Source organism: Nelusetta ayraudi, unplaced genomic scaffold (assembly GCF_046127955.1).
Source record: "Nelusetta ayraudi isolate G7.1 ecotype Tasmania unplaced genomic scaffold, CSIRO-AGI_Nayr_v1 ptg000100l, whole genome shotgun sequence".
Taxonomy (NCBI): Eukaryota; Metazoa; Chordata; class Actinopteri; order Tetraodontiformes; family Monacanthidae; genus Nelusetta; species Nelusetta ayraudi.
The window spans coordinates 892,827-911,292 of record NW_027466150.1 but is presented as its reverse complement, the minus strand read 5'-3'; the positions used below and the strand labels follow the sequence as shown (position 1 = coordinate 911,292).

General features: G+C 47.4%; 2 protein-coding genes across 9 annotated transcripts in view; one reads left to right on the top strand and one right to left on the bottom strand.

Annotated features, from left to right (window-relative positions):
• ccdc85cb (coiled-coil domain containing 85C, b) overlaps window positions 1-11,200 on the top strand; it is a 43,079-nt gene extending 31,879 nt beyond the window's left edge. For 6 of the 8 annotated variants that reach the window (XM_076048449.1, XM_076048450.1, XM_076048447.1 and 3 more), the window contains 4 exons: window positions 1,909-2,013; window positions 6,778-6,870; window positions 7,630-7,728; window positions 8,713-11,200. In XM_076048449.1, the coding sequence (XP_075904564.1) occupies window positions 1,909-2,013; window positions 6,778-6,870; window positions 7,630-7,728; window positions 8,713-8,802 (387 nt within the window). In that variant the 3' untranslated portion in view covers window positions 8,803-11,200. The remainder of the gene's footprint in view (window positions 1-1,908; window positions 2,014-6,777; window positions 6,871-7,629; window positions 7,729-8,712) is intronic. The other 2 variants (XM_076048454.1, XM_076048451.1) reach the window with 1 other exon arrangement.
• Window positions 11,201-12,166: 966 nt separating this feature from the next.
• ccnk (cyclin K) lies at window positions 12,167-17,925 on the bottom strand. The gene is made up of 11 exons (XM_076048377.1): window positions 17,784-17,925; window positions 16,670-16,908; window positions 16,441-16,522; window positions 16,233-16,364; window positions 16,042-16,147; window positions 15,896-15,953; window positions 15,573-15,742; window positions 15,269-15,477; window positions 15,129-15,159; window positions 14,458-14,529; window positions 12,167-13,562 (listed from the first exon to the last, which is right to left on the bottom strand). The coding sequence occupies exons 1-11, from the start codon at window positions 17,790-17,792 to the stop codon at window positions 13,018-13,020; spliced, it is 1,653 nt and encodes a 550-aa protein (XP_075904492.1). The 5' UTR covers window positions 17,793-17,925; the 3' UTR covers window positions 12,167-13,017.
• Between the last annotated feature and the right edge of the window lie 541 nt (window positions 17,926-18,466).

Below are 18,466 nucleotides of genomic sequence, written 5' to 3'. Positions count from 1 at the left end.
CTCCGTGGAACGAACGCTGCCGTCCCTCGCCGCCGATCCGTCAAGGTGACGTCGCTTCTGCCCCTCGTAACTCAGAGGCGACGCACGGCGTCCGCGGCTTCTCCCCGCTGTCAGCGCCACGAACACCGTAATGGATGTTTTCTCCCGCGTCTCAGCCGAGACCGGCCCAGCGAGGGGTCGCCGAGTGGCTCCCCCGTCTGGTCGAGGTCAATTCAGTCTGGGGAAGCACGTTTTTGTTTTTTTTTAGAGAGTCTCTTGTTAGCTTGTAAAACCGGATTCAGCTCGTCAGCGACGTTTTCGTAGGTGGGAGTGCGGATGGTGGGGGGGCTTTATTTGGTTTATGGGACGGCTGCGGATATGGCATTTCGACAGCGGCCAAGAGAAAAGCCTGGAGAAATGACAGGCGGATGGATAGCGAGAACCCAAAGGGTAAATGAAGCCCAAGGAGGGAAGGGAAGGATGGAAGGAGGAGGAGCAGGAGAAGGATCAACCCAGGCAGGGGAGTCGGAGAGAAGGGGGCGGGGGGATGCAACGCGGATGGGGACGCACAGCTCATCGGGTTTGTTTACTGCTCCTGCGCTGCCGGGCCGTCACGTGCGCTCTCACGCGGTGCGTGACATGAGAAATGTCAGAGGGAACATCTTCCCGGAGGAAGCCGCGCTCTTTGCCTCCCTAACGAGGACGAGTCTCGGGGTCTGCCGCATGACGCAGGCCCGACGCGCTGGTCTGTGCCGTTTGTGAAAAGACCATCGGTGATAGTGATGAGAGAGTGAGGTGCAGGTTGTGGGGAAGGGAGGTGGTGGGGGGGGGGGGGGAGAGTCCTCGGTAACCCGTCATTATCCGGCAGCAGCAGCAGCAGCAGCAGCAGGTTATTAAGGGTAATGTTGGTGTTTTTTTTTCGAGTGGGACCGGCGGAGGGGAAGTGGTCTCTCCACATTCGATAAGCCTCATCCTCACTTAAGCCACGGGCGCAGTATGGATTATGTTTATATTAGCTCAGATGCTTACACGTATTTATCTCGGAAGCCAAAAAAAAAAAAAAAAAAAAAGTTTCACGACCGCAGCTGGAAATAGTCGACGTCCTACATTTGTTTTTCATACGTTTGCTGAAAACGGCGCTTTACTTTGAAATCCAGTGCAAATCAGATGGGATGTTGATATAGAGTTACATGAAAACTATGTTTATGGTAAACATGTTTTTTTTTATACGACAAAATATTTCATATTGCTGGAATTGCAGTATGGATGCGTTTGCATGTAGGTCAATAAATACACAGTGCGTCCAGATTTGTTTTATATTCTCATTTGCACTTTTTGTCCACCAGAGAATGCCATCAAATTTGTGTGATTTTAAAATTGAAACAACTTCTTTCATAGCTACTGTTTATGAATAATCTGTTTTTCAGACAACATTTCTTGTCTCTCTGAAGTCCATCCTTCACTGCTTTCTACTTGCTCCGCCTCTCTTGCTCGCTCCTTTCTGATGTCACAAAGGGCTTGATTCCACCCCTTAGCTGGAAGCCAACATGCAGAATTTTAGCAGGAGGCTGTAAACAGAGGGATAATTGTGCTGTTCTCTTGAGATCCTGAATTCTTAATCAATAATTGCATGAGGCTGCCCCATTGATACAAAATAAAGATCTGGAAAAAGGGAATAATGTGGGACCGTTTGTGTTGTTTTTCTTCTGAAGCGTCTTTTCCCCCCAGATTCTCAAAGTCGGCGGATTGAAAAAAAAAACCAAATCAACACTCGCGCACCATGCGTTTGATCATTTCATTTTTTGATCTACACGTCTCGCCTTTCATCCCACCGTTTTGCCCGCCGCGCCCACTCGAACCTCGTGCTTCTGCTTCTTCTGCCTCCACTTCGCTGTTTGTTGAGTGTCTGTTTGTGCTTTTTGTGCTCAGCAGTGCAACCCAGGTGACCTGCGGGCCCTGAGGAAGGGAATGACCCTGTACCACTCGGAGTCGCAGCTGTCCTCGCTGCCGCAGCGCCAGGACGCCATGCACATGGTCAGTGCACGGCACGGCACCGCACGCACGCACACACACACACACACACAAACACGCAGTAGCTGCGTTTCCATTACCCCTAGAATCGCACAAAACCTAAATATCGCATTAAAAAACTGGTAATGGAAACGGCTAAACTTTGAAAAACCTGTCAAATGTCTTAAAAAGTTTTTTTTGTAAGTTCTCATGAGGTGGTTTTTCAGACGTCGATGTAGACGTATATCGCTAAAGTGTCATGGAAACACTTTTTCCGCAGTTACTTACTCACTAGATGTGATGCACAGGGGGGGGGGGGTCACGTGAAAATGGCAAGTTACGCTTGAACGGAGGTGGAGACAGAACATTTTTTTACAAGTAATCAAAGAGAAAAATTTAACAACCATTTTTGACAGCAAGCAAACGTAAAGGAACAAAAGCAAACATAATTTGCGTAAATCTCGTCCCGCAAATTACGAGAATTCTCGTAAGAGAATTTTACCAGAACGACGGCTTATGCGCTTCGCACCATTCAGTGGAAACACCTGCAAATCGCAATTGTACTTTGTAGAAATTTTAGAAATATCGCTTTTGTTTTGCGAAAAACTGTCATGGAAACGCAGCCCCACACACACACACACACACACACACACACTTGTAAACACACAGGTTGGGATGCACGTAGGGGGAAAACCCACTCGCATGCAACCACACTGTGCCACTGTGTATGATTTTTGTTGGATGTAAATGGGCTTTAATTGCCTACACACACACACACACACACACACACAGTAAAATGAAAGGAGGCCTGCTGCAGCGTCTCCAGTCAAGTCAGCTCAAATTCACTTTACTTCTAACTCCCCAATTATACCTCCACAGGCAACCTAGTCGCATGACAGGAAATGAACACACACACACACACACACACACACACACACACACACATGCACGCACGCAGAAGAACAAGAAATGATTGAGGGGGGGTTCGGCTCTGAGGGAGGTGGGGTCGGGGATAAGACAGACTTGGAATAAGAGAAGGGGGCAAGATGAGAAGCGGAGACGTGGAGACAAGGACTGAAAATTAAAATGAGTCGACCCCCCCCCCCCCCTGCTTCCCTCTCCCCCCCAGCACCAGCACCACCTACCCCCCTCCTCCTCCTCCCCCTCCCCTCCCGTCCCCTCCCTGCCCCTCCCACAGCCCGTTTGAAGCGAATCCGACTACGAAAGTAATAATCCTCCACAATCTAGCGCCACCCCCTGACCCTGGCGCAGTGTCTGGGGAGGCTGAGGCCGAGTAATTGTTTTCTGACTGCTTAAGGAAGGTCAGAGTGGGCGGCTCCTGCATTAACCGCCGGGGCTAAAACCTTCTCCCGCGCGAGAAATCAATATTGTCTTTTTAATCACAGCGCCGGGGAGAGCCGCTCGACCGCGCTCGAGCCTCTGGGACTTTTTTTTTTTCTTCCTCTCCTCACACGTGAGGGTCAGAGCGGCCTCCTCCCCCCCCCCCCCCCCCCCTCCTCCTTCACGCCGCTCGGTCTCCTCGTCCATGAACCTGGCGAGGTGCGGCAGGAAGGATAAACTACAAATTGTCTTGATGGTTCCGCCCCCCCCCCCCCCCCCCCCCCACTCAGCCTCCCCTTCCATCCGCCCTCTCATTTAATTTCCCACAGCGGGGTTGACACGAGTCAAGGTCGCCGTATCGACGCCAGCATCGCTGACACGACTTCCTCTCGCGAAGCTCGACCGGAGAAAAGTGGATCTGGGAGGATCTCGAGTCAGCCGCTCCGACTCGGGAGTCGGCCGCGTCCGAGCTTTTTTCATTACGCCGGCAATTTCCAGAGTGGAATTGGAAGACAAGATGTGCTTGTACGTTATAAACAAGGACTTGTTAGCTGCGGCTAATCGTTTTAAGGCCATTAGAGGCCCCATGTCAGGGCCACTTTCACACTTTTATTGTTATTGCGGAAGACCTTACATCTCCAGGGAGCTGCAGAGGTCAGGCCTCTGAGGAGGAACTTGTTGGACGTGCGCAAAAAGTTCGAATTTGAACATAAAAAAAATCCTTTATGATTTCGAGGTTTCGGGAAATCACAGGGTCTCTTATAATGAACACATTCAGCTGTTTATTTCTCACATTAGACACATGGGTGTATTATAAGAGGTGTAAACAGGACCGGCAGAATGGCGGTGCGCCGAGTTTTCCCAGTGTCCACTTGAGGTACTGCAGCAAAAAAAAAACTGAAACGTGATTTGTAGCAAATCTTTCTATTGTAGATATTTCAGTTATGGTCTTTTAGTCATTGAAAAAAAATAATAAAAGGCCTGCGCTTGCTTTATGGGCCCATTAATGCGCAAGTCAAAAACTTTATTCATACTCAGCGTATGCGCTGAGTGAGCAACCTCGTATTTAACCCTGTGTTGACTGCCTCCTGCTGAAACGCTGCTTATTTTCTTAGCTCTCAGAACATAGACACCGACCCATCCCCTTCAAAAATGTTTTCTCTTTGGACCTTTAATTATAACGTGTTTGATTTCGCTGTAGGATCCGAAACGAGGCTTCGTGCCAACGTATGGCAGCGCGAGACTGTCAGATCTTTCGAAAAAAAAAAAAAAAAAAATGTGCGCATGTGTGACGAGATTGACAGGGAGGGAAGCGGCCAGCCAGCGTGATGCCAACCCTCCCACACACACACACACACACACTCCAAATCAGGCCTGTTTATGCAGGCAACTCATCCCCCCTGATGTTCCAGTGCATGAACAGTAAACACTCCCCGCAGCTGTTTTTCCGAACTGTCTAATTCATTTTCTGTCTTGCGTGCCCCTCCCCCTCCTCGTCCGCCCCTCCCCCACCCCGATCGAAATCGAGCGAAGGAAGCCTGGACCTGATGCTCGCACCGAGCGTTTACGCACTTCAAACAATGCAACTCAAGGCCGTCAACAGGGGGCGACCGCCCTTTTTTCTGCTCCTTCTTCTTCTTCTTCTTCTTCTTCTTCTTCTTCTTGTCGTCGACTTCAAAGTCCACTTCAGAGGAGCGGCGTGCGAACAGGAAGCCGCTACAAATCATCGCTGAGACCTTAAACGAGAGCTAATTCAGCAGGAGACGCGTTACATCATATTCAGGGCAAAATGTGGCCTTGGACTCATTTTTTTTTCTCTTTCTCTTCTGAGCACATCTCTGAAGGGGTGCTCGCCAGCGGTAGGGCAGAATTAATCACGCGCGAGAAGAGCTAATGATGCTTTGAGAGGAACAGCGTCAGATGAAGAGCAACGGGAGGTGATAAATACACTGCGTTTCCCTCTTTTTTAAAAAAAAAATAAAAAAAAATAAAAAAAAGTCAGTTTTGAAAAAGAGACTGACTATACAGCCACTTTACAGTAGTTCTTTGTAATAAACCACAGAAAAAGAAGGAAGACGTATCCAGTGTCCAAAGCTAAACCTTGCTTTTGTGCTGGAGGTTGTAAACAGAGGGCTAAACACGCTGTTTTTTTGTTTGTTTGTTTATTTTTTTATTGTATAATTTGAAATGGCACGTTCCAAGCTGGAGGTAACCAAGATCAATTTTCAAAGTGTCCCATCTTGCCAGGCAGGTTATATAAGCATAAGCGTTACAAAGCGGTCTATATTTTAGGAGGCCATATTTGACGTTTGCATGATTTATAAAGCAAAGGAAACCTTCAAGGCTTTATCAGTTTATTCATTTATTATTTTCAAACGCATTTGATGAATTAAAAAGAAATTCTTGGCGGGCTGAAAAGAGAAAATATGGGGGGAAGATAAATAGATAGATAGAATATGATTTATTCATATTATGTAAGATCCCCCCCCCCCCCCATCTCCGCTATCCAGAGCGTTTTTTTGGATGTTTTTTCCCCTTATATAAGCACGTCTTTTTTGGTTAACATGTGATTCCTTTCAGATGTACAAACAGCTGAGCCTCCCCCCCCCCCGTCCAAAAAAAAAAAAAAACCCTCCCCACTGGCTTCGGCGGTGGCGGTTGCGGGGATTATTATTTTATCTCTATCGTGCTATTAGGTCATGTGGACTCACTCTGGCACCTAAAACGGGGCCAGCGGGTGCGGAGGGAGCTGGCCGGCGCGGCGCTCGGTTAGCGGGGAGAGCAGAGCGGAGCCGCGGCCGCAGAGCCACGGAGCCGCGGAGCTGCGGAGCCGTGTCTAATGTCTAATGCCGCCTCCCGATGCCACGTTGCCCATGAATGGGGCCATTGTGCGTCCCCGGAGATCTGTGTGTCCCTGGAACAGAGAGCCACTGTCTGGAACTAACCGGGGGTTGTTGTTGGGGCAGGGGGGATGAGTCAGTCTTCTTCCTCCTCCTCCTCCTCCTCTTCCTCCTGGCTGGCTTGCTCCCATCACACCGGGTTAAGTCACACACGTGTGCAGGTAGCGGACCCGACTGCGAGTCGGAGCGGAAGGAAGAAAACGAGAAGAGGAAGCGATTTGAGTCGGGGTGGGGTTGCTTCATAGAGTGGTGCTGTGAAGATGAAGCATGGGCAGCACTGTATGATGACAATGACGGAAATTCTATTCTATCCTTTCCTATTCAAACTGGAGTTCTGGCTCTTCAAAGTTTCCAGCGTGCCACATTAGGAAAGAAAAACACCTGTTGGTCAAATCCTGAATAACATGGATCAACAATAGTAGTGCATGCAGTATGATTTCTGGCCACTAGATGCTGCAGCATCTTGCACGTTGGGCCTTTAACTGTGAAATAAATGACTTGAAGCCATAAAAACGTTTTTTTTTTTTTTTCACTGTCGTCCACGCAGGGCACCAGCCGCCTCCCGACCAGCGAATCCTCTCCAGCCACGGGATACCTGTCGTGCGTCCAGAAACCTGAGGCCGTGGTGCACGCAATGAAGGTATTGACTGTACTTTATTTGATTCTAGTTCAGGGGAATGACTGTGACGCCTCTGAAGGCCTTCTCCTCCATGTGAGCTATTGTGGGAGTTAGCAGGTAAATGGTAGTTTGTGTTGGGTTTGTTTTTGGTCAACCACCTCCAAGACCGTCTGTAGCTGCGTTTCCATTCCTCCTAGAATTGCGCAAATCTAAATATCGCAATGGAAAACTGGTAAATGGAAACACCTAAACTCTCCCAAATATGGCTAAAAGGTTTTTACGCTCTCATGAGGTGGTTTTTCCAGACGTATCGATACAGAGGTATATCGCAAAAGTGCCATGCAAACATTTTTCACATTTGCACGTCAGCGCACGTGACGTAGGGGGTCATGTGACCAGCTCACTTCAAATGAAGAACGAAGACGAGACGGAATATTTCATGCAAGTCATCAGAGAGAAGAATTCAACAAGCATTCTTGACAGCAAACAAACAAAAGCAAACCCCATTCTCGTAAATCTCACACCATTCAAATGAAACACCTGCAAACCGCAACTGTACTTTGCCGCAATTTTAGAAATATCGCGTTTTGTTCCCATTACATTCCCATTCCATTTTTTTTTTTTTTTTTTGCGAAAAGCTGTCTTGCAAACGCAGCAAGTAAGAGTGATTGTGAGCGACGCGTTCAAAACCTCAAGGCCACGAGATTTGCTTTGGAACCAAAATCTCAAAGGTGGCGCCGGGGCATCTCACCGCTTCTCCGCGTCTCTCTGCCTGCTCAGGTCCTGGAGGTGCACGAGAACCTGGACAAGCAGGTGCCCGAGGACTACGAGGACGACCTCAGCGAGAAGGAGAAGGCCATCGTGCGAGAGATGTGCAACGTAAGGCCCTCCGTACGCCGCATGTGATGCAGGAACACCCTCTGTGCTGCTCGCAGGGGCCAAACAAAGGATCCCTGTTCCCATAATGCCTCCCCCCCCCTCCCCCTCCACTCCCCTCGTACTTTTTTATTGTTGTTTGTTTGTTTCCCTGTACTTCGTTCCCCTCCACCGAGTGCACATAGGGTCAGCCGGTGGGAGCGGCTCTCGCTAATGAGGGAGCCGTATTTAGCCTGACTCGCTGGGCGGCGTGACACTCTGACTCGCTTCGTCCCCGTCCGTCTCCGTCGCCGCAGGGCCAAAGTTAACGCTGGAAGGCCCCCGAGTGGAGGCTTGTAGTAGAGACATCAGAGCAGTCGAACTGGAGCGGCAGGCCTCCCTCCCCTCCTCCCTCTCCCTCCCTCCATCGCCCTCTCTGTCAAGCGCTGAAAAGGGCCTGGCTGCAGCATAAAAGGGCCGGCTGATTAGCGGAAAAAAAGAAAAGAGAAAGACAAGCGCGGCCTGCAGAGGTATGCGACCGGGCCAGGATTCCAGGGAGAACTACAAAAGTCCCACTGTAATATCACCCCTCCCTCCCCTCTGGTGGGAGGACGGGGGCGGCGGGAGGGGTCGGTGGGGGGGGGGCACCTGTTGTTCTATGGCGGGTGGCTGGGGTGCAGCCTCAGAGTGATGGAGGACAGATTTAGAGATAGCTTCTCAGAAGTCTCTGCCAAAGTGTGTGTGTGTGTGTGTGTGTGTGTGTGTGTGTGTGTGTGTGTGTGTGTGTGTGTGTGTGTGTGTGTGTGTCTTCCCTGCATCTCCAAGTCAAACTGTGAGCCACTGAAGTTCTCACTCTTGAAGAAGAAAGGCTTGTCTCTCGCCGAGCTCTCTTCCAGCCTCGACTCCGGCGCGTTCTCTCTCTTTCTCTCTCTCTCTCTTTCTCTCTCTCTCTCTCTCTCTCCCCTGGTGTCTCACTCCTCACTCACTCCTCCAATCCCTCTCTCGCAGGTGGTGTGGAGAAAGCTGGGTGACGCGGCGGGATCAAAGCTGTCCATCCGACAGCACCTCTCTGGGAACCAGTTCAAAGGGCCGCTGTAGCGCGGGAGGGGTTAGCAGACGGAGACGGAGGATTTTACAGCAGCTACCCTCACCTGGAAACACCTCTGAACTACCTGCATCTGCCTACGCTACCCATCATGCCGCGCTCCTCCTCCAGCACCGAGCAATTCCAACCCTTCTTCTTTTCTTTTTGTTGTTTTTTTTTTTTTTTAGGACTGCCGTTACTAGCTGCCGTTTACGTGCATGATCATTGTCTTTTTTCCCGTCAACCCCCCCCACCCACCGCCTCATTGATCTCCCCGTTTCCTGACGTTTCATTTTCTCGTAGCATGGCCGTTGCTACGCTGAGCGAGCAATACGACATGGTTCCAAGCACAGAGCTGATGAGGCCGCGGGGGTGGGGCAGGGGGGGCGGCGCCACCGGGATGCTGCGGCCTCGTCAGGAAAATCTCCCAGTAGTAGCTCCCGTAAAGACCCCTAGGGCCCCCCCCTCCCCCCCTGTCTCACGTGTTATCAAACCCCCCCACTCCCTCTAGTGGTCAACGAGTATAACTAGCGTTAGCGTTCTAAAGTGTTAACTAATGTGAAACCCACTGTGACCTAGCGCCTTTTGCTCATGAGACGAGTTCTATGGATAATTGAAAATTAAAAAAAAAAAAAAAAGTCTAGAGATCACTGTTAACTTGTGTATATTATGTATAAATACCATAGCATTACTTCATTGTTATTGATTTCACTTTTATCTATTTTGTATTCTAGCGTGGCCATGTGATCAACGATTTTTAGTTTGACAAGCACACACAACCAGACCCTGAATGGGATTTGTTTTGTTGTTTTTTTTTTTTGCTTAAAGAATATATAAATATATACAATCTTTTTCTCTTTGGATCAATTTTCAGTTTTACCTTCTCTGCAAGTGTATCAAGGCCATCCTCAATCAAACCATCTCCAGGGGCTAATGGGTCGATAATTTTCTTACTTTGTGAAATTAACAAAAAAAAATTTGTATGCTGTGCGCATGCTCGACAATCATTTTCTCAGGTCAGGAGGGCTACAGCTTTACCTTTGCCCGTTTTTTTTTCCTCTTCTGAAAGCGTCTGTGAGTTTGTGTGCGCGCGTGTTTATGAGTGCGTGTTCTGCGCGTGTGATGTTTTGTGAGAAGAGTGCGTTTGTTTTCCCGCAGCTGTAGCATCTGCCTGTGAATCCTCTTTATTGGTCTTTTTCCAACCGGGATACAACTCAAATGAAGACTGCTGAAGGCACTTGCTGAATCCATCCAAAATAAGTTTTTTTTTTTTTTTTTTTTTTTTTTAAGTCCTATTTTGCTATGTAGGGTGACAATAGACAGTATTTGATGAAAATACTCTACCCGAGAGTTTTAAAGGTATGATTATTAAAGATATCCCATGTAGTTCTTTAGTCTGGTTTCAAAGGTCTGCGTTCCAGAATTGCACACTTCAGCTTTTACTTTCTGAAAAGTGGAGCAAGCAAAATCAACAAAGAATTGAATCCTCCCATTTCTGGAGGCAGGCCGCAGACAAGTATTGTTTAATGTTGGTCAATTTTACATAATATGGGAGTTTTAAATTTGTCCATATTCTTTATTTTATTTTTTAAAATATATCTAAGTAGGTGAAATAAAGCTACTTCTGGTCACAATGGATTCAGCAGGTGTGTTTATGCAGCGCATGTTTCTTAAAACTGAATCTTTTCTTTCTTAGCGTACGAGAGACAAGTCTTCCCTTAGCTGTGACCTGAAAATACTAACATTTAAAAGAAAGAAAAATAGTATTTCCTGATGTCAGAGTGAACAAAGAACTGTTGTTGACAAAGTATTGATTGCCAGATGTCAAACAAGAGGTGTGAGGGCGTTGTAAAATTGATCAGCATTCACTATAACTGTGAAGTTGTTTAGTTTGGTAAATAAAGCTCAGGCTATCGTCTCATCTCTAGTGTTGTTTGTTCCAAATTAGAACATTTCCAAGGTTGTGCGCCATGCTCCCTGCAATACAAGGTGAAAATAAACCATGTATGTTTTTTTTTTTAAAGTGTCCTTTTTTCTAGGAACTGATTCAAAGTCGCTTTTCAATTTGAAATACTTTATATATATATATGGCATTTTAATTTGAAATGTGCCACTTTATTGCTTTTTTCTGCATGGTGTTTTGATTTTGGACCCAACTGGCTGTCTGTCTTTTTTTTCTTCTTCTTTTTTAACTGTTTTTTTTCTGCCTGTATGGTTACAACCACAGTAGCTACAGAATCCTAGAATCTACAGCGTATATGTCAGCTCCTGTAGTAACTAGCGCGGCTGTAACTTCCTGTAATGAATCTCACTTTTATGATGAATATTTGGCAGGTTTAAAAACCAAACATAATTTAGACCACTTTTAGGATTTAAAAAAATGGGAGAAAATAAACAAAAGCTGTTAACGAGTCTGGGAAGTGGTGTCTTTCTTTGAAGGTTAGAAGAAGACTGCCCTCTGGTGGCAGGATGGCAAAAGTATTTTAAAACACAAACGACAACAACTGGTGATTATGACGTTAGCTATAGCAGGTGTGTGTGTGTGTAATAAGAGTATCCACGAGACTGAAAGGAGGCGTGAAGTAAATGAGTGGGTCAGGGCCGTGGCCTTCGAGGTCGGTGGGTCGACTCCTTTCTTTGAGAAGAGAGAAAGAAGACTTACAAACGAAGAGACGAGTCCGAAAAAGACCTCGATTCGTGGAGGCTATTCGTGACATTTTGGAGCTAATGACGCTTTACTGTGTAACTGTTGTCGTTTACTTTCGCGAAAACAACGGATGACTTTATACTGGAGGGCAACAAGTCCCAGGGTTCTTCAAAAGTTAAATGAAAGAAATGTCATTTAATTCAAAGTGGATACACACAGATGAAGGAACACATCGGCTAAATAATTGGACATTTAATTTCGAAAACAAATAGTGTATTTACCGAAGTGTGTTGAATCGGTGCTTCATGAGCGATAGGAGATTAAAAAAAAAAAAAGCCTAGGATATTGCAATTAAGGAAAAGTGAGAAAGAACAAGAAAGGAAGCAATGGGTGTGACGTCAGTTTTCGGCTTTTCCATGCTGAGAATCGCCATTAAAAAGAACATCACAAGAAACGGTTAAGTACATGTGTACAATTTTCTTTGATTAACGAGTAGATAATGAAACTTTGTTTTACAATATGCTTTCATTATAACACATTAATTAATAATTTCAATTAATTGAATGACTAATTAGCAAATTCTTTTTCTCAATGTGCTCCTCTGGTTAGGCAACAATGCATGTTACATTTGTCTCCGCAATGGATTTAATCTCGAGCATTTGTTCTCTTTGGTTGGCTGCTGATGGATGGTTGCACACAGTCAGACAGCTAAAAGGAAAACACAAACTCAATTTAAAGTACAATAAACATGTCTTTATTTTCCTGCGAGGGGCGTTGAAGCACAAAACCAAAGCTGCATTAAGAATACAGGAGCCTGACTAAGGCACATATGCAGGACCAGAACCAGATATGCACAAACCTAAGAGTTTCTGGTGCAAGACATGGATAGTGATATTAGTGCTGATTCATTAAAGAGTGATGGGACTTTGCACCCGGATGTTTTCACAGAACAGAAACTGAAAATAAAACACAGGAACTTATTTGAAGTTTGTCAAGTTTTGTTGGGTTTTTTTTTGTCTTTATTGTTAGACCACTGCTTGTTCAACCAGCTCCATTGAAGCGGGCTGCGGGTAGGACGACACTTGGCGAGGCTGGAAACTCAGGAAAACGATAAACATGTTCAGCTGAACGGTGAACTACAGAAGGAAACTTTAAACTCAAGGTGGTTTAAGATGACTAAAGAAAAACAAAAAAGCTCTAGTCAGAACTGAGTGACAATGTGTGGAAAAATCCTAAAGACATAAATGAGGACTACAGTATTTCTGGTGCTTTGCCACAACACTCAGGAGACAGTTTGTTTATGTGAATGTGAAACTAGACGCAAGAAGCGCGTTCCGCACGCCTGCTTGAGCTATTCCTGTAAAAATTATAAAAGAAGAAAAAGTCTCGCAATTCTCTTCGCAGTCTCTCAGTGCCAGTTTAGGTTCCGACGTTGACCGGACCTCCCTTTTCTTATTCCGGTCTGTTCAGTCTGGCCCTGTTCAGAGCGTCGGAGGTGGTCTCTTTACTTTATCGCGCGGTCGTCCCGGGCGGGCTGTGACCCTGCACAGTCCGCCAACCTGGCGCAGCGCGGCGGCGCTGCTTATCTCATCCAGCCGCCTCGGTTCAGGGGAATGCCCGGCGGCGGCAGCGGCACCTGGGCCTGTGTTGGGGGTCCGGGGGGTGGAGGTGGGTACCCGGCGGGCGGGAGGCCGATGCCTGGAGGGGGGACGTGGCCGGGCGGCATGCGGGGGGGCGGCGGCGGCGGGTAGCTGTTGTAGCCGGGCGGCGGATACGTCGGCGCCATGTTGGGCGGCGGGTACGAGGAGGGCGGGGGTCCCGGAGGGGGCGCCGCCGGCGGTGGATACACGTGGGGGTGGTACGGCGGGATGGGCGGGGCGTAGCTGGGCGGCATGGGCGCGTAGGAGGGGCCTTCCGTCTTCATCATGGACTGCAGGCTCTGGTAGCCCTCCCCCGACATGTAGGAGCTGCTGGTGGACATGAGGTAGTTGGAGGGCGGCGGCGGGGGCGGGCGGTGGGGGAGCGGCGGCGGCTGCTGGTGCGGAGGCGGGGCGTGCGGCGGAGGAGGAGCGGCCTCGGCGGGAGGTTCGGCCTCGGTGGGCGGGGCCGGCACCGGGGCCTTGCGCTCTGGTGAGTGACGAGAGAGACATAAAATGTGAGATGAAGAGAGGAAAGTCTAACATAGGGTTGTTAACAATTAATCGATTGTCGATTAATTTGTGAATTAAGAATTTAATCGATTAAATTAAATGAGTCGCAATTAATTGAACATTTTTTACACGGGTAGTTAATATCATTATAACAGTGTAGTGGCAGAAAGAAGCAATTCACCTGTAGATACTGTGATGGTCATAATATACCAAGAACAAGTTACTTAAAAAAAAGAAAAAAAAAAAAGAAAAAGAGAACTGTGACTTTAGAAGTCCATTAGAAGTCAACTTACAGTCAAAAGATAAATGTTCAGGGTGTTTTTACTGTTCTCTAACGTAAAAATGGGTCACAATGGACCTTCGACATTATTTAAGGGTATCAGAAATTTCGGTTCTCAGGAAAAATCAACGCTTATCAATTAATTGTCAATCAACTAACGATTAATGAATGAATCGATAATTTGCATCCCTACTCTGACATAAAAATCATCATCCTGGCTGCTGCAAGCACAAAGACTGGACACAAACTGCTCCCAACCATTCCCAGACAGTGAGCGCACGGCTGAGCGCCAGCTGCCAGGCCTCGGCCTCTCAGGAGGTCTCATTATCGGGCTCGAGCGCTAATCAAATTGGCCTGGCGGGGCTCAGAAGCGAGCGCGTGTTGGGAAACATCACGGTCCAGGTTATGTAAGCAGTCTGCGAGGGCCCCGGGTCGCTTTCTTAGCCTCAGCCCCTGGCGGGGTGTGTGTGTGTGTGTGTGTGTGTGTGTGTGTGTGTGTGTGTGTGTGTGTGTGTGTGTGTGTGGCATATGTTCTCATCTGGACTCTGAAGCACAAACAGAAGGCTTGAGGGAAATGGCGGGTGACACGCACCTGGGGGGGGCTGCGAGGTGGGCAGAGGGGGCATGGGGCTCTCCAGCCGGGGGATCTTTGATCCGACTTGCTCTGGAAATTGAACGGGGCAGTCAAACAGAAAACATGAGGCAACTTGGCGGCCGGCCTGGCATTCATGCAATAATCACAACAAAGAGTGAAGCGCCAAACTAAAGCGCCACTTAAAACCAAGACCTGATGTGAGTATTTCAGATTTTGCCAATTTCACTTTGCCAATGTTTTTTTCTTTCTTTCAAACAATCAGAATGTCTACGTCCCGATAACTTTCCAGAGATGAGAAAAGTCTGTCCTTCTCCTAGCTCTACCTTTTCCTCCTTTCCAATGGTCAGTGCTAAAAGAATGCAGTTCTGGAGTTCGTTGCACCGACACCTCTCTTATGCCAGACACAGGAAAGGCCGTGCAGGCGGCTGTAAACAGAGGGCTAAATTGTGTTTTCTGCAGGTTTGTTGATTTTCTTTTGAGACACGGTGTACATGGGGACACACTTAGCTTGCACATACAAGATTCTAACTGCGGTAAAAGCTGCGTTAGCAGTATGTGTCTGAACTGTTGCTTGTTTTACAGCTCATCTTGTTGACCAGGATGAATGGCAACACTTGTCCTTTGGCCTGTTTAACAAAACAAAACAAAACGAGGAGCAAAAGTCTCACCTGGAGGCTTTGGTTCATCTTTCGGGGAAGTCTAGAAAGCAAACATGCACACGTGTAAGTCTGAGAGGTTTTGTTCTGCCACGTTTGCACAGGGATTAACACCCACAAACTGGGCCGGAATGGGCTCGACGCGCACTCACATGGGAGCGTTTGAGCTGGCGCGCCGGGCTCCCTCCCTGAGGGGACGTCTTCTTTGGCGGCTGGGGAGGCAGGATGGTGGGCGGTGGCGGCCCCTGGGGGACTGGAGGAGCGGGGAGCGGGGGCGCGGGGGCCCGCTCCTTCTCCTGCATCTGCTGCGGGATGGGCTTGTTTCCCTGAGAGTACAGGTCCAGGATCTGGTGGCAGATGTCTACAAGACCAAAGACGCGTTTATTAACTTATTTATGTATTGTTTTTAATTTTTCTTTTTTACAGTGTCGGGTAAGTGGGCTTCAGGAGCGGCACCTTCGAGGAGCTCCACCGGGACGTCCTGGACGAACTGTTCCCACCAGCGGCGGGACGACTGCTTGGGGGTCCAGTCCTGGATGTCGAACTTGCAGAGGCGTCCCGCCAGGTACATGACGGCGACGGCGATGATCTCGGGCTCCCACTGCAGGGACAGCATGGTGCACAGGCTGCCGGAGGAACACAGCAGGGTTAACGACCTCTTACCGGTAAAACGTCAATAAAAATGATGAGAAAATATTTGCAATCTAGCAAAGATGCAGGCAGGGGGTCAAGATAAAAAGGCCACAGCAGAGGAGAATTCCCCACTTCCCACTGCTCACCTGTCGTTGACGAACGTCCAGGCCATCTGCAGCACCTTGCACACTTTATTCTTATCTCCTGAGTCATGAAAGAAGGTGCACATTAACGTCTGAATTAAAAAAAAAAAAAAAAAAAGTCTCCAACTATCTCATTCGTCCAAAGTTACCTTTCAGCTGCTTGACATAGCGCAGCAGGAACATGTAGGGGTGCTCCACCTGCAGGTCAAATTTGATGGTCTGCAGCAGGATCCTCTCCAACACCATCACCTCTTCCTGCGGGAAAACAAGCATTCCCATTGCTGAGAACTCGGCAAGCCTCCCACACACCATTAGAGGGAGAAACGAGCCCAAGCGGCACCTTGGGGTCGTCGCCAAACTGCGCAAACTGCACGTCGTTCAGGAGGCTGCGGGCCGTCTTGATGATGTCTTTGCACTTCTTTGGGGTCTCCTCCACTTTGCCAGCCAGGAACAAGCAGCAGGCCCCCGTCACCTTTCAGACGGATCGATCATAACGTCAACTGTCCGGTAAATACTTGGGAAAAAGAACTGAAAGAAAAAGAACTTACGTATCTGGGGAACTGCTTGAAAGAGTGAAACATGTAGAAGCGATGGAAGTATATGATGCCAGTGGCCAGCGTGTCATAATGTCTGATAGGCAGTCATGGATGTCACAAACACAATTTGGAGATAATTGCAAGGAAACAGCACTTTTTATCCTATATATCAAATACAGTTGTATTCTTTTTTAGTTAGAGACAAAACTAAAAAAAACAAAAACTATTAGATCAGGGATACAGGCCAAGTCTGGTCCCCACGTCGAATATGAATCGTGCGCCCTCTCTCCGGTATCGGGCCTCCGTGCCGGGGTCCAGGCCTTCAGACTGGGACGGCGTGTGGGCCAAATCCTTCTTGTCCCAGTACCAGCAAGGCTTGATGTGGTCCATGATCCCCTGGCTGGACATCAACAGGTTCTCTTTGGAGTCCTTCATTGGCTGCGGAGACGCACTGAATGATGGACCCGGCGCGCTGGGTTGCTGGGTGGCGCAAAAGCAAGCAAGACGGCAACATTTGGTAATATGCACGACAAAAACATTTATCTTATTATGATTATTACTCTGTCACATATTGTATTATTGAGTCATAACATGCAAATGTGCTTACAGATATGCAAACCTCCTACCCCGCAAAACAATATATGGATAATTTACAGGAAGCCAAGTCACTGATCAAATCCATCTCATCTTCAATTTATTATTATTATTATTATTATTATTATTATTATTATTTTTTTTTTAAATATCTATGCATCTCAGCAGAATACACGTCGATTATTATGCTGGCATCTATTGACAACTACTTCCTTGAGTTGTTCCATTTCACAAGTGTCTTCTAGTAAAGAGAATGGGTGGTGAAATTGCTGACTGGAGGGATATTAATTGGATGGTTTTGAATGCAATACTGGCTGTGCGACGACGCCACAAAAACAAAGCCGTCAAAAGCGACCCAGGAAGGTAATTTCGAGACAGAACCTGAAGCGAACGTTAATGATCCGCCAGCGTGCGTTTACGTGACAGCAGCTAAGTGCTAAGGGTAACTTAAAGTTGGCTCTGTTAGGCCAGCATGACGAAACAACCAACAAAGGCCACGCGTGTGTAAACTGGACCAGAGCTGGGAGGTGTCGACGAAGAAATCCCAGCACACCGACTAAACCTGAGTTCACACGGATCGGTCAAAGTTGTCAAACAGACGTCGCTAAGTTACTCAGCACTCCAGACAGTCAACACACCGCTCAACTAGCAGACCATAGCTCGGCTAGCAAACTTGTGTCATCCGGGTGGCTCACTTGTCTGAGTCACAACAGATTCGAATTGAAGCTCGTTTCTTGCACCTCCGTTTCCCGGATTCTTACCTTTAACATGTATCCGTCGGAGTATGTCAATCAACACAGCTCGCTCGGTAAAAGAAAAATGGAAATTGCTGCAACTATTCGGCTAACGAGGGGCCGACAGCGGCACCCATTGTAGTGAACGAGTCGCCATATTGGAACTACGTCAGAGGCTCGCTCGGCTACGTCATCACGCAAGACAAAGAGCACGTTATGTTAAAATTCGAAATAAATTTAAGGATTCGTTGAACATAGAGTGAGCCCTTACAGAAACAGTTACGCTGATTTACTAACTCGCCGCTTTCCACTTGGATGGTGTAGAGTAGCTCACATTTAAAAATGTTTTATTTTCCTTGAGAAACATATTTCATTCTTAACAATGCCCAGTAGATGGAGACAAAGACTAATTTGTGGCATTGATGGAACAATTTCCTCTCATTTAAATAAAGACAATACGATGGGAAGCACACGATCTTTCTTCACAAACGTTGACATCATTACGACAATTTCCCTTTGCTTTCCAAGAATTAATACAACTTTAATTCTTGAAAATAACAAGATGTGCCCAAAAATGATAGAAACCACAACCACACGCCACTGGAGATTTAAAAAAAAAAAAAGAAAAGAAAAGAAAAATGAGAAGAACATCTATATCATATTCATCAATACTCTACTGGCATACACACAAATAAACATTCCGGCAATAA

Excerpts from the sequence above, each read along its gene's own strand:
- ccnk (XM_076048377.1), bottom strand. Across the intron at positions 16,365-16,440 it reads TCAAGCAGTTCCCCAGATAC|GTGACGGGGGCCTGCTGCTT; the intron begins GTAAGTTCTTTT and ends TCCGTCTGAAAG. Across the intron at positions 13,563-14,457 it reads CACCTCGCAGCCCCCCCCAG|AGCGCAAGGCCCCGGTGCCG; the intron begins GTGCGTGTCACC and ends GTCACTCACCAG.